Below are 16468 nucleotides of genomic sequence, written 5' to 3' on the forward strand. Positions count from 1 at the left end.
TTTATCTGTTGCAGATCTACCAGTTACACAGTGTATGTAGAAATCTGACAATCAGTGATGGGAATGGGGTTCATGATTATAGAGAACTACATGGAAGTAGGTTTAGTCCTCTAGTTATAAAATCACTGGAGATTCTAAAAACTACAGCAAGCAGCCCAGTTGACAGATGCATGAATCAGGATCCCAATCTCTACATTGTGTTGCACTTATATTGAGTGTCAAAAACCCAGAGACTTCATGTTCCAGAAAATATATATACAAAGTCATAATGGTCAGACCCAGACCATCTATTGTGTTGAAGTGTCTAATGGGCGTGTGAAAAGGTCATTGTGAAGGAAGGGGAGCAGGGTCCGCTGTGACATCGCCTATTGTGATTGGTGGATCCTGTGAGGCGTTACCCATCATTGTAATCCTGCCTGTAATTAGAAAATGGTAAATTCTTCCTGAAAGGAAAGGAAAATATAAGTCTAAAAAAAGCTACAGTGGCCTATGTGAAAACTGCAAGATTACTAAATTTTATCTATTGAAGAGGGAAAAAAATAGCATTGCCAATATTTAGACAAAAATACATAAAAAAAAACCCCCACATTTTTTTCTGATGGTAGCTTCCCCTTAAAAGGAAGACTTCTCCAATGAGTCTTAAAGTTACAATTGTGTGGAGAGTGCATTAAGGTGTCTATTTCTTCTCCAAATCAAACTAAAATGCAATCATTTTACTTACCAAAAAATATATATACAAGTCCAAAAAGGCAACACAAGGAACACACCACAGTTGGAACCACATCATAATGCCGTCCATTTTCCAGGCTACATAAGTCCTCAAAAGGATTTTCTTGCCCGGTGTCAACAGTCTGAACATTGAAGTGCTGTGAAACAGAAGGCGACGACTCAAACGCCATTGCAGAATATTGTGCCCAAGTTTAGGTGAGGGCGCCCATCAAGGACCGGCCTGTAAGACAGAATCAGATCACATGTTTTACTCTTCTATAAAGAAAATCAGAAAAGACTGAACTTGGAATTTAGTCATATTTAGGGTGTACGTCAACTTTTAGTGCACATATAGTATAGTTAGCATGAGACGGCCATCGCCTTTCCAGTAATTGTGTCTCCATCACTGTACCGTTTACATTGAAGGTGTGAACGCATGCTTAGGCTCCTCGGGCGAGTGGCTCTCTGTATTCAACAGGCTGAATGGTGGTACGGTATGATGCCCCATGATGCGCAGCCTTAAAAAGAGACCGTGAGCACAGGATGACTGTTGAAACAAAGCACAGTCGCTACATGACAGTCGCCCCGCTCAGTGCACCATGGTGGAGGTCAATCATTTATATACACCATCCCCCCTGCTTGTTTTACGCCCTCTATCTCCACCCTTCTCTGGGTCTATGAAGCCAGATCTGTCAAACAAGGGGAGGTGGAGACTGAGGGAAAACAAGCAGGTGGGAAGGTGTATATAAATGATTGACCTCCACCATGATGCACTGAACGGATGACTGTCAGCATCAAATGACTATTGAAACTAAGTCCTTGTTACGGATGGACCTCCGTGAGACACCAGTGTTTTCTTATGGTCAGATTTAGGCTTAATAATGTTTTCTTTTATACCAGGACTCGAACACAGGACCAAATATTAAGATTATGTAGCACAGAAATGGCAAAATTGGCACACCTGTCTAGCAAGTAGGGGCTCCTAAACCACATTTCACAGCCTGAAAAGCTTACTATAGGAGTAAATTAATATGGAAATTGCCTCTTCAGAGAGGACGATGACTTTTACTCTATAGGCCTCCTGTTGGAAGCAGCAATTCTACAAGACACTGAAGGAGTACAGAAATTTAAGAGGACATGCACATATCTCAGTAACTTTCCATATAAAAGCATTAAATGTGAATGCATGTTCACCCTAGTAGGTCACACAACAAAAGGCACACAGCAGGAATCTCCATTAGCAGGAAACACACCCTGTGGACAATCAGACGACCATGTCTGTATTCTAGATGTGAAACAGGAGAACAAGGTAACAGCTGGGAATCCCAACCATTTGTGAGTTGCGCTGCTGAGCCCTTCCTATCCCAACATCTGGTGAACACACAGCACAAGTGGGCTTCCCCCCCAGCAGGAAACATGAGACAGACATGAAACATTATACAAGCCCTAGAGAGAGGACGACTTCTGCAACCCAGGGCAAGCATACGTGTTCTCACCCATCTCGCCTTTTCCAGAGTGGAAAGGAAAACCTAAGATGAAAGCAAAAATCTGCTCATTTAACAGGGATTTTGATTTCACATGTAAAATAAAAAGAATCCGTCTCAGAGATGCCATACCGGTGATTTAATCAGAAACAAGGGGTCATACATGAAGCTCATCAGACGCTCACTAGAAGGGAAGCTCCAGCACAAGGAGCATAGGGCAAGGGGCGCTGTGACAGAAGGGTAGATTTGTTCAACATCCTACCTCTATATTGAACGTCCTGAGCATTGTAGATGTCACAACGTGAGGGCAGTAACAACCACAGGAGACTGATTAGGGCTGGAGCCAGGGGTGTTCATATGGGATCATTCACAGGTTTGCTTTGAAAACATGGATCAGGTCAGGAAGCAACTCTGGGAAGTGAGGCTTCATGTACACTGACAGCGAAGGTGGACAAGCCTGTATGGAGATGCAGTATGGCACCCACGCCGCCTATTAGGGGCGCCCTTCTGAGTGCTCCAGATTTTCTATGGAACCAAAGGGATCATAGTCCATGTTAGAGTACCAGAAAGGGGCACAAGTAAAGCCAATGGCTCTGCAGTATGGAAAAAACAGGGCATTTTTAAACTTCTATGGGCTCTGATCGCTTCTTGTTATTAAGGGTACCAATAAACACCATGCATTAGCACAAATCGATGGGGCTGAAATGTCTCAGAAGAAATGTTAGTCATATTTCCCTGTATTACCGATGCAGCTAGGCATGAGCTTGGAAATCTGTGGGCAACATGCGGCCCTCTGGTTGTTCCAGTCCGGTCCCCGGACAGAGACAGCCAAAGGGCAGAAACAGTGGCCCACGGGCCGCACCATGCCCTTGCCACCACACTATTTGCATCCTCAGAACGCAAACAGTGGTAAATACATTGATGGAGGAGGGGCCGCTAGCTCCGTCTTCCACCAGTCAGTGTGTGAGACAGCAGACGCGATGACATCACTTCATATCTGTTGTGGAGAATCGGAGACTGGAGCAGAGCGCCAGGGGAACGGGAGCGAGGTATGGGTTTGGATTTTTTTTTTTTTCATATATAGAAGGCTATGTGGGGGTTCATACTGTGTATAGAGGGACTATGTGGGGGGTCTTACACTGTATAAATTGGCTATTTTGGGGGCTGAGTGTGTGCTCATGGTATATAGGGGTGGTGTTTGAGCTCATGCTGTCTATAGGGGGCTGTGTATGGGTTCATACAGTATTTATGGGAATGGCAGAATACTTATTTGTGCTGAACATTAATCATATTACAATTAATATAAAATTATTTTAAGTGTAACATTTAAGCCTATTGCTTCAGCCCTGCACAACAGTCACTGTCTCTCATCTGGCCCCTCATGAAGGATAATTGCCCACCTCTGGTTTAGGAGGTCATGTGACCACATGATGCAACTTGTTCATGACCATGTGGTCACTTAACCACATGTGGAATACTGGGGAATGCAAATAAAAAAAAAATGGAATATATAAAGAACGCAAGAAGTACAGGCGCTCGGTGCACCCTTGGCATGACTAAACAGTTCAGTGCACCTTCTCACCTACTTGTTTTCAGCAGTCAGGAGGCACGGGAGCAGTTTTTCATTGTGAATGATTAGGTCAGCAACCATGAAGCTTCTTTTCCTATTATAGGACAAGAATCCTCAAAGCTCATTGCTTTTTCATGATTCAAGCTGTTGTTGCCACAGTCTCCAGTTACACCTGCATTCATTCTACTATCTAAATGGGAAACCACTACCACCAAGGATCACTTTACTACAGAAAGTTGAAGAAGAAATTATCTCTAAAAGGCTAAAGTTAAAAGATGACACATTTCCTTTGTGCTTTAGGGAAGAAATATATACACATTTTCTTCTTTTACATTTTAAAAGTTACAAAAAGGAAAATGGGCTGAAAAAGTTTGGGCACCCTTGGAGATGTGTGCTGAGATAACTTTGACCAAGGTTTCAGATCTTAGCCTGTTTAGGGTTATGGCTTTTTCACCATCACTGTTAAGAAAGGCCAGGTGATGCAAATTTCCCAGCTTTAAAAAAAAAGCCAGCCTAGTCTAAGCTTGTGTCAAAAAAATCTGCAGCCATGGAGTCTTCTAAGCAGCTGCCTAGCACTCTGAAAATGGTGGATGTCTGCAAAGCAGGAGAAAGCTTTAAGAAGATAGCAAAGCGAAGTTGCCTTTTCCTCAGTTTGAAATGTAATGAAGAAATGGCAGTTAACAAGAACAGTGGTGGTCAACATAAGGTCTGGAAGACCAAGCAAGATTTCAGTGAGCTGCTCATAGGATTGCTAGACAGGCAAATCAGAACCTTAACTGCAAATACTTTCAGAAAGATTTAGCAGTTGTGATAAATAGTTCTATTGTTCAGAGATACCTGCACAAATATGTCCTTCATGGAAGAGTCATCAGAAGAAAACCTCTCCTTAAAATTCAGTGTCAGAAGTATGCAAATGAACATTTACACAAGCCTGATGCATTTTAGAAACAAGTCCAGTGGACCAATGGAGAAATAGAAATCTTAGGCCACAGTGATCAAAAGGTATGAGTGTAGAAAAAAGGGCACAGAATTTCAGGAAAGGAACATCTTGCCAACCATTAAGCATTGGGTTGGATCAATAATGAATTGGGGCTGTGTTGTAACCAATGGCATGGGTAGAGTGAAGAATGGATTCAATGAAATTTCAGACATAACACAATCTGTATAAAAGCTGAAGTTGAAAAGAAGATAGCTTCTACAAATGGATAATGATTAGTGGTGAGCAAACATGTTATCCGAGCATGCTCCGGTGTTATCCCAGCATCTTGGGTGTGCTCGGATAATATTTAAAAGACTCTGCGGCTGCATGTTTTGTGGCGGTAAACAGCGGAAACACATGGAGGGATTACCTATTTGTTAAGCAATTCCAACATTTTATATCACATTTAGTGCACAGATCAGGGGAAATTAACATTTATTCCTCTTGTTAAAAAAAAAAAAAAAAAAAAAAATAATAATAATCAAGTGAAAAGTTATGACAATAGCTTCTTGGTGTTAAAAGTGTCTAGCAATGTGCACGTCAGGCTTAATGAGATTAGTGCTGCTGGACACACTCCCTGATCTGCCCTGCTAATGAAAAAGCAGCAGGGCAAGTAAGAAGGGACTATGTCATCTGCTGTCCAGAGACTACAGATGAGCAGAAACAAAAAATGATTGACAAGTTATGTTTTATGCAACAGTATTTATGAGCTTTTGGTATAGAGAGATTCATGCGATGACTTCTCTAATACCATTTCGTTACACAGCCAAAATTAATGAAAATGTGTTACAGACTAAAATATGCTCCGGCAGTTAAATAGTCTTCAAAGAATAAAGAGAAAAATCTGGATGATGGAAAAAGTGACAAGTCAATCCAGGCTCTCTGCACGGAAAGTATCTTGTTCTCCTCCAAAATATCTGGCATTGGGTGTGCAAACAGAAGTTGAAATTGCTGGTACAAGCAAAAAATACACAACGGCTACGGAACTTTCCCAATACTCATTGTACACTTGTAAGTAGGAAAATGCTTGGTGCCCAGGGAGCAGCAGTCATCTTTTTGCAGAAATGTGTGCAGCTTTGTTACTATGGGAATTCTTATTTTATTCACACTGTAAGCAAGTTACCTGTGCATGTACGAGAGGCATTCGCTAAGTTTCCCCTGACTCACTTCTATTTATCACAGGACGCTGAATCTGCACATGTGCAATGATATAAGTCTCTATAGGTCACTCGCCAAGTTACAACTCAGAACGGATTACGGTCTTGATGTTACAGGTGCTGAAGTGGTGTGAGGTTTGATAATGGACCCAGTGGATTACAGCGCAGTCATCAAGTTCCTTTACTTGAAAGGCCGCACACCAAGAGACGTTCGAGGAGATGAAACCGGTTTATGGTGGTGATTTCCCATCATATGATGTAGTCAAAAACTAGCATCGTCAATTCAAATGTGGGTGACTTCAGTGCAAACAGCTCCAGTTCCAGGGCGACCTCACTCTGCTATTAACACACCATCCAGCAAATAGAGGTCACCATTATGGAAGATCCCCACGAAACCATTCACCACCTAGTCCAAAATGTCATTAGTGTGGGAGCCATGAAAAAAAATCTTCCAAAACCATCTTCACATGCATAAGGTATCCCCTTGCTGGGTTCCCCGGCAGCTCACACCTTTCTAGAAGCAGGAGTGAGTTGAATGTTCTCAGGCTCTATTGACAATGTGCCATGGAAACCAGGAGGACTTTTTCAACAGACTGATTACCCAGGATGAAAGCAGGGACCATCATTATGATCCTGAGACTAAAGTTCAGTCGATGCAATGGAAGCATCATCACTCACTGCCTCCAAAGAAGGCGCGTGGCAACCCTCAGCAGGCAACGTCATGCTCACAGTATTTTGGGACCAACACAGTAGTATTGATGGATTTTCCAGCAAAAGTTACCATGATCACTGGGGCATACTATGCTTCACTGCTGTGGAAATTGCAGGAGGTCATCAAAACCAAGAGAAGTGGCATGCTCACCAAAGGTGACCGACTTCTGCAAGACAATGCACCAATTCACAACTCATATGTTTCCCAAATGGAAGCATGCTCCTGTGGCTTTGAAGTTTTACTGCATCCCCCTTATTAACCCGACCTCGCACCATCAGACTTTCACTTCTTTCCAACAAGAGTTATTTTTGAAGGGCAAGCACTTTCCAGATGACGAGAATGATTTCGGAAGCCACAACGTGGCTTTTGGAGCAACCTGTCGACTTCTACAAGCGAGGTGTTTACAGTTGCTTAAAGAGATGGGAGAAGTGTGTGTCCCTAGATGGCACCTATGTAGAGAAGGACTAAAAACTGTGCCCCAGATTCATTGCTTTCAGTCCATAGGAAAAGGGTTGGGGAAATCTTTAAATCAACGCCCCTCGTAACTGTAAAGAAATGATCCACACCCCACTGATAAGTTGAGGAGATTGGCTCAGTTTTATCCTAGATATGCAATCATCAATCATTAGCTGCAGAGGTGAACTACTACAGTGATTAGCTGCAGTGGTCACATGTCCAAGTCAAGAAATCCCTGATAGAAGTACAGATTGTTATTGGAGCAGCGAGGGATAGGAAAAGTGCTGTGGAGTCAGTAAGCCAAACCACCAGCTCAGACTCCTCAATTTCACTGACTTCACAGCCCTGCCGCACATCTTAGCATGTACATAATGTGCAGCACAGATTCATCTCATCTACAACCCCACAGTACTGGTCACTACTGAGCATGTACATAAAGTGCAGCACAGATTCATCTCACCTACGACTCCACAGCACTGGTCACTACTGAGCATGTACATAAAGTGCAGCACAGATTCATCTCGCCTAAAATCCGAGATCAGGAATAGAACAGACATTTATAGGTGTCACGCCACGCTCACCTGGGGGCGGGACCTCGGTCCTGACGTCATCTCTTCCGGAGCCGCGGTCACTCCGGGGGTCCCGCCGGGTGTGCACACGCACCTCTCGTACCTAGGTCTGCGCTTGCGCGCTTTTCTCAGCTCGGTCTCCAGGTCAGTCCTCTCTATGGTACTGGAGGACTTGACCCAGGAAGCTCTCGTGATCATGTGCTATATCAGGCTACCTCTTCCTAGGGGAGGTGCCTGATTATTGTTGCGCTTCCTGACTTGGTCTGCCGTGTCCCTGCCTGGCTGTGCGCTGTATTCAGGTCCCCTGCCTTGCACTCTGTTGTGCCTCCTGGCACACGCTCTGACCCTGTACTCTGTCTCATACTCAGTTGTGCCTCCCGGCACACACTCGGACCCTGTGCTTTGTCTCTTACTCTGTTGTGCCTCCTGGCACACATTCCAATCCTGCACTCTGTCTTATGCTCAGTTGTGCCCTCTGGCACACACCCTGCTCCTGTACTCTGTTACACCTCCTGGCACACCTGCTGCCTGACTCAGTGCTCTGACGTGCTCCTTGCACGCATCCTGCTTCACTCATACCCAGACGAACTAGTCTCTGTATACCACGTGTTCCCGTGTCCACGCTTTACACGTTCCTGCAGACACACTCACCCACTCGTGTCTCCTGTGAGCCGGCCGCCTGGTGCCAGCAGTCGTGGTGCCTCACCCCCTGGGGCTTGCTCCTGACACTCCCTGTATAGGGGGTGGTCTTCACTAGGTCAGCTCGCCCTGGGAGGGTTGGTGTCACGACCCAGAGGGTCCACTCCAGGAGTCGTCACAATAGGACATTTCATAACTTTCCCAAAAACATTTACAGCACATCCTGCATTGTACTGTACCCAATGTATTATATATTTTAAAGAGTCTAAGTCGGTCCATGTCATAACGACTCCGACACCACAGCCCCGGTTAACAGATTCGTCAACAAGGCTCTGGTGTTGCGAATTTAATTCACCTTGAAATGTGTTTTCATATTTAAATACTAGCTGAAGAGCCCAGCGCTGCCCGGGCATAGTAACTAACTGTGGTAAGTTATAGAAAATTATAATTATCCTCCATCCCATAGTCCCATACCCATATACCCATCATACATATCCACGATCCCATAGTCGAGTGCCCATATACCCATCACACATGCTCCATCCCATAGTCCCATGCCCATATACCCATCATACATATTCTCCATCCCATAGGCCCGTGCCCATATACCCATCATACATATCCTCCATCCCATAGTCGAGTGCCCATATACCCATCACACATGCTCTATCCCATAGTCCCATGCCCATATACCCATCATGCATATTCTCCATCCCATAGTCCCATGCCCATATACCCATCATGCATATTCTCCATCCCATAGTCCCATGCCCATATACCCATCATACATATTCTCCATCCCATAGGCCCGTGCCCATATACCCATCATACATATTCTCCATCCCATAGGCCCGTGCCCATATACCCATCATACATATCCTCCATCCTATAGTCCAGTGCCCATATACCCATCACACATCCTCCATCACATAGTCCTGTGCCCATATACATCCGCCATCCCATAGTCCCGTGCCCATATACCCATCACACATCCCCCATCCCATAGTCCCGTTCCCATATACCCATCATACATATCCTCCATCCCATATACTCATCACACATCCTCCATCTCATAGTCAACCATTATGACATCATAATGAGCGGCGGCAGGGCTTGCAACCTATGATGACATCAACGTCGCCATGGCAACCATTGTGACATCATAATGAGGGGGGCTTGATACGCACAGTTTCCCCAGTATGCAAATAGGGGCATTATGACATCATAATGAGGGGCGGGGCTTGACGCATACACACTTTTTCCCCCAGTATGTAGATAGGGGCAAAATTGTTTGGTGAATTGGAACGCGCGGGGTTAAAATTTCGCCTCAACATAGCTTAGGACGCTCTCGGGGTCCAGACGTGTGACTGTGCCAAATTTTGTGGCTGTAGCTGCGCGACGGTGCGGATGCCTATCCCGGACATACATACACACTTTGAGCTTTATATATTGGATACACTGCTCAAAAAATAAAGGGAACACTTAAACAGAATATAACTCCAAGTAAGTCAAACTTCTGTGAAATCAAACTGTCCACTTAGGAAGCAACACTGATTGACAATCAATTTCACATGTTGTTGTGCAAATGGAATAGACAACAGATGGAAATTATTGGCAATTATCAAGACACCCTCCATAAAGGAGTGGTTCTGCAGGTGGGGACCACAGACAACATCTCAGTACCAATGCTTTCTGTCTGATGTTTTGGTCACTTTTGAATGTTGGTTGTGCTTTCACACTCGTGGTAGCATGAGATGGACTTTACAACCCACACAAGTGGCTCAGGTAGTGCAGCTCATCCAGGATGGCACATCAATGCGAGCTGTGGCAAGAAGGTTTGCTGTGTCTGTCAGCGTAGTGTCCAGAGGCGCTACCAGGAGACAGGCCAGTACACCAGGAGACATAGAGGGGGTCGTAGGAGGGTAACAGCCCAGCAGCAGGACCTCAGCTACCTCAGCCTTTGTGCAAGGAGGAACATTGCCAGAGGCCTGCAAAATGACCTCCAGCAGGCCACAAATGTGCATGTGTCTGCACAAACGGTTAGAAATCGACTCCATGAGGATGGTCTGAGTGCCAGACGTCCACAGATGGGGGTTGTGCTCACAGACCAACACCGTGCGGTTCTCCAAAGAAACGCCATCCCACACCATTACTGACCCACTGCCAAACCGGTCATGCTGAAGGATGTTGCAGGCAGCAGATCGCTCTCCACAGTGTCTCCAGAATCTGTCACGTCTGTCATATGTACTCAGTGTGAACCCGCTTTCATCTGTGAAGAGCACAGGGCGCCAGTGGCAAATTTGCCAATCCTGGTGTTCTGTGGCAAATGCAAGCGTCCTGCACGGTGTTGGGCTATGAGCACAACCCCCATCTGTGGACGTTGGGCACTCAGACTATCCTCATGGAGTCGATTTCTCACCGTTTGTGCAGACACATGCACATTTGTGGCCTGCTGGAGGTCATTTTGCAGGGCTCTGGCAATGTTCCTCCTGTTTATACAAGTAAGCATCTCTGCCTGTTTTGTTTTTTTCTCAAATATTGGAGGATTCTTTCCTCTTTCTGTGGTTTTCATGTTAGAGTAGGATTGGCAAGTGTATGGAACTTTGACGTTAGTTTGCCAGCTTACGTATTATGGCCATAATATTAACCAATACCTTACATATATTGATATGTTTTTGTGCACTTTTTATCCTTTCAGGGTGCAGTTGGGCCCAAATGGTTCTGTAAACTGTGGCCTCTGTTCACACGGGATGCATTATAGTTAGCACTGGGCAGCCCCCCTATATGGTGTTACTAAGAGACTGTGAACCATATGCTCTGCATTCCCTGTGTGAACATTGCCACATACGGATTATTTTTTTGCACTGGTGTGCCACACGGCCAATCCCTGATTGTAGGCTGGCTGTTTCATTAGGTATTATTGCACCTGTGCAGTTGCCATTTTACTTGGGTCCGCTGCACCCTGTTAGTGCATTTATATTGAGGCCTATCTATACAAGTAAGCATCTCTGCCAGTTTTGTTTTTTTTCCACAAAGGCTGAGGTAACGGTCCTGCTGCTGGGTTGTTGCCCTCCTACGGCCCCCTCCACATCTCCTGGTGTACTGGCCTGTCTCCTGGTAGCACCTCCACCCTCTGGACACTACGCTGACAGACACAGCAAACCTTCTTGCCACAGCTCGCATTGATGTGCCATCCCGGATGAGCTGCACTACTTGAGCCACTTGTGTGGGTTGTAGAGTCCGTCTCATGCTACCACGAGTGTGAAAGCACAACCAACATTCAAAAGTGACCAAAACATCAGCCGGAAAGCATTGGTACTGAGATGTGGTCTGTGGTCCCCACCGGCAGAACCACTCCTTTGAGTGTGTCTTGAAAGTTGCCAATAATTTCCATCTGTTGTCTATTCCATTTGCACAACAGCATGGGAAATTGATTGTCAGTGTTGCTTCCTAAGTGGACAGTTTGATTTCACATAAGTTTGATTTACTTGGAATTATGATCTGGTAAATTTAAGTAGGAATCAGAATGGTTGCCATTAAGGCTCTTCTTGTGCATGGACTTACAAGCCTACTTCATTACACCACAATACACATTCCTACTCAACTAGGCTTATTCACACTTTTTTTGGGAGGGTTTTCCATCCACACAGCTTTCCCAAACAGGGGAGTAGCGATCACAGTCGCAGAGGATGCAACTGTGCCCATGTGCAAGAGGAACCCCCAGATGGTAATTTCACCTAAAGGTGCGCCCTCGGACGCACATTCAGGTGAAACATATTGTGGTGCAGAGACCTGCAGTACACATCACTGGTCAGAGGATGGCAGCTGACATCGGCTTACCAGTCACATCATGCTTCCTGGTCCTGTGCTGGCTACAGAAGAGGACACCGTGCAATGTAGGAGTTTATGAAGGTGTGTAGAAGTGTGTTTCTTTTTAAAATGTGCTGGAGAAACGCAGAAGGGGCCCAGGATGTGGAACATGATACCAGAATGGGGGCCATTATACGACATTATACCAGGGTGGGGGACATTATTACAAGAAGGAGCCAGGATGGGGGGGGGGGGGGTAACATGTCTTTATAGGAACAAGAACACTACAAGGGCCCGAGCTCTGACAAACATTCAGAGGGGAAATGTCCAAATTTTACACCAGTGCTCATCTGACTCCAATTATGCCACTGGTCCTAAAGTTTTAAACTTGTGAGGTGAACCTTATTTCACCACACTGATATGAAAGAAGAATGGAGGATGGAGAAGACGGACAAGACTGATGATGCCATGCATGAGAAAAGACTGATGTTTATTCATGAATCATGACCGTGTCATACTCACCCCTTGCATTCTAGACGAACAGAGAGAGGGCTATTGTGTCCCCCTCCGCCGCCTTTACTCTCCTTCTCTGCTGTCCAGCCAGAAACCCTAACTCTTTTCTCCAGTCCGCCTACAAGTGCTCAGCACTGACCTGCTAGCCTTGGCTGAATGTCAGAACTGTACAGAGAAACACAGAGGATCCATTAGCTATTCACATGGAGGACTCTTTGCAGGGATGACAGTTAACCCCATCTTACCGGCAAGAACGGTCAGGCTTTGCTGCGATGGGAGGCGCTAACACCCGCATCTTTTAAACTGTGGATAGCCAACGCTCACAGCATCTGTTCTCCCCAGGCACAATCTGCTATTGTTTTATTCATTTATCTCATGGTCTTTCACAGACCTGCTGTCAGAGCCCAATGAACAGCCATTTACATAGACATGCTAATCAGGAGCAACAGACAAAGAAAGAAAAAAGGACTAATAAAATTAAGAACAGTAAAGTAAAGAAACGGGTTAATTAAAAGGCAAGTGCTTGTATAGCAAGTCTCCTGCCATGTGTTTGTATTGTAGTAGTTAGTGGCAGGTAAAAAAAAAAAAAAAGGAAATTCATTTACTTGGTAAACAATTAAGGATCGTTCAGAGGTCTTTTTATATGTACATGTACACCCCCTCACACGTTCCCCACAAAAAAAAAAAAAAGGGATTTTCAGGGGCCTTTTGACATGTGTTACTTTTATTCATGACTTGATCAAAAGCGAACATGTCTCCCCGATTTTCTTGTGGGAACGTGGAGCATAAAACACGGACAAATGAACAGCTCCATAGACTATAATGGGTAAGAGTTCTAGAGGTCTGTTCACATCAGGTTTCTTTCTGATAGATTTGGTGTGGTGCTCCGCTGAAAAAACAGTCACAAAACACTCACGAGAATCTTCATATTCATTTGCATGGAAAAAGTCTTTGTTACTCACCGGTTAACGGTGTTTTTCGGAGTCCATGACAGCACCACCTGAGAGAGGGGATCCGCCCTTCAGGAAACAGGAAACCTACAGATACAAAAGGGCGGCACCTCTCCCACGCATCAGTTGGATTACAGAGCACAAGAGGACCACAATGGTTAATAGCAATTTATATACAATACTTTTACACAACTATTCCTTACCAGTGGACATACAAGAGGAAGAAGTGCATACCCAAACTAAAGGGAGGGACTATACGGGTGCTGTCATGGACTCCGAAAAACACCGTTAACCGGTGATTAACTAAGACTTTATCGGTCGTCCATGACAGCACCACCTGAGAGAATTACAGAGAGTAAAACTATTTAGGGAGGTACTACAGCCTGCAGCTCCCTTATACCAAAGGAGAGGTCTGTGGAAGCACCCAAGTCTAGCCTATAATGACTATAAAAAGGTGCTCGGAAAGGACCAAGTAGCCGCCTTACATATCTGGTCAATGGAAACTTCTGATCTCTCAGCCCACGAGGTCGCCATGGCTCTGGTGGAATGCGCCCTCAGCTTCCGGGGTGGCGACCTGCCTTTTGAGGTGTATGCTATGGAGATCGCTTCTCTAATCCACCTGGCTAGTGTATTTTTTGACGCTCTACAACCTTTCCTAGGGCCTTGATGGGAGACAAACAGGGCATTATCTTTTTTCCAGGGATCGGTAACTGCCAGATATTCTATGAGGCTTTCCTAACATCCAAGGTGTGAAGTTTCTCTTCCTTCTCATTAGCTGGATTAGGGAGGAAAGATGGAAGGACTATCTCCTGTGTCCTATGAAAGCTGGAAACTACCTTAGGTAAATACGCCGGATCAGGTCTGAGTATTACCCTATCGTCCTTGAATTGTATATAAGGAGGACGTCTAGATAATGCCTGGATGTCGCTTACCCTACGAGCTGAGGTTAGAGCTACCAGGAAGGCTACTTTGAGGGACAGGTTTTTTATGGAAGCTGATGAGAAAGGCTCGAATGGGGCTTCTGTCATAGCCGTGAGGACTAGGTTCAAGTCCCACGGCATGAATCTATCTTTCGCTATTGGCCTGGATCTACCTGCTGCCTTAATGAATCTACTGATCCAGTAATTACCCGCGATGTTGCAGCTAAAGAGGGCCCCCAAGGCTGATACTTGTACTTTAAGGGTACTAGTGGAGAGCCCCATATCCAGACCTTTCTGAAGAAACTCTAAGATTTGGTTTACAGGTGCCGAACCGCCAGCGACCACTCCAGAGTTCTGCAGGAATTTTTTCCAAATTCTGACAGATTTTGGTAGTGATGACTTTTCTACTTTTAAGTAGGGTGTTAATCAGGTCTGGGGAGAAGCCTTTTTCTCTCAGCAGTGTCCGTTCATAGAATCATAGAATCGTAGAGTTGGAAGGGACCTCCTGGGCCATCTGGTCCAACCCCCTGCTCAAAGCAGGATTCGCTAAATCATCCCAGTCAGATGTCTGTCCAGCCTCTGTTTGAAGACTTCCATTGAAGGAGAACTCACCACTTCTCGTGGCAGCCTGTTCCACTCATTGATCACTATAACTGTCAAAAAGTTTTTTCTAATATCTAATCTGTGTCTCTTCCCATTCAGTTTCATCCCATTGCTTCTAGTCTTTCCTTGTGCAAATGAGAATAAAGTTGATCCTTCTACAATGTGACAGCCCTTTAGATATTTGTAGACAGCTATTAAGTCTCCTTTCAGTCTTCTCTTTTGCAAATTAAACATTCCCAAATCCTGCAACCTTTCCTCATAAGACAGGGTTTGCAGACCGGTCACCATTCTGGTCGCTCTTTTCTGAACTTGCTCCAGTTTGTTGATGTCTTTTTTAAAATGTGGTGCCCAAAACTGGACACAATATTCCAGATGAGGTCTGACCAAAGAGGAGTAGAGGGAAATAATGACTTCACGTGATCTAGACTGTATGCTTCTGTTAATACATCCTAGAATTGCATTTGCCTTTTTTGCTGCTGCATCACACTGTTGACTCATATTCAGTCTGTGATCTATTAGTATACCCAAGTCTTTTTCACATGTGCTGTCACTTAGCCCTATTCCTCCCATTCTATATATGCTTTTTTCATTTTTATTGCCCAGATGTAGTACTTTGCATTTCTCCCTGTTAAAAACCATTCTGTTAGTTACTGCCCACTTCTCCAGTTTATTTAAATCTTTTTGAATCCTCTCTCTCTCTTCTCTAGTATTAGCTATCCCTCCTACCTTTGTGTCATCAGCAAATTTAATCAGTTTACCCTCAATTCCTTCATCTAAATCGTTGATAAAGATGTTGAACAATACAGGGCCCAGGACAGAGCCCTGTGGTACCCCACTTGAGACATTCTTCCAACTGGATGTGCAGCCATTTACGACCACTCTTTGGGTCCGATCACTAAGCCAGTTATGAATCCACCTAACAGTTGCCTTGTCCATTCCATACTTAGTCATTTTTTCAATAAGGATTGTATGAGAGACTTTGTCAAATGCTTTGCTGAAGTCAAGATATACTATATCTACAGCATTTCCTTGATCCACCCAATCAGTGATACCGTCATAGAAGGAAATTAAGTTAGTCTGACATGACTTATTAGTTACAAACCCATGCTGACTCTGTTTAATCACTTCATTCTTATCCAGGTATTGACATACATGTTGTTTAATAATTTGTTCAAAGATCTTTCCTGGTATAGAAGTCAGACTCACCGGCCTATAGTTGCCTGGGTCCACCTTCTTCCCCTTTTTGAAGATAGGAACAACATTTGCTCTTCTCCAGTCTTCTGGCACTTCTCCTGTTCTCCAAGAATTTTCAAAGATTATGGAGAGGGGTTCAAAAATTTCTTCTGCTATCTCCTTCAGTACTCTGGGGTGTAATTCATCTGGACCTGGAGACTTGAA

General features: G+C 44.7%; 1 protein-coding gene across 4 annotated transcripts in view; it reads right to left on the reverse strand.

Annotated features, from left to right (window-relative positions):
- Positions 1–16468, reverse strand: part of LOC141055585 (transmembrane protein 198) — a 69988-nt gene that overhangs the window by 19007 nt on the left and 34513 nt on the right. For all 4 annotated transcript variants that reach the window (XM_073552235.1, XM_073552236.1, XM_073552238.1 and 1 more), the window contains exon 2: positions 722–949. In XM_073552235.1, coding sequence (XP_073408336.1) covers positions 722–899 — 178 coding nt within the window. In that variant the 5' untranslated portion in view covers positions 900–949. The remainder of the gene's footprint in view (positions 1–721; positions 950–16468) is intronic.

The sequence above is a fragment of the Dendrobates tinctorius genome, unplaced genomic scaffold (assembly GCF_039654945.1).
Source record: "Dendrobates tinctorius isolate UK_male_01 unplaced genomic scaffold, ASM3965494v1 ptg000187l, whole genome shotgun sequence".
Lineage (NCBI taxonomy): Eukaryota > Metazoa > Chordata > Amphibia > Anura > Dendrobatidae > Dendrobates > Dendrobates tinctorius.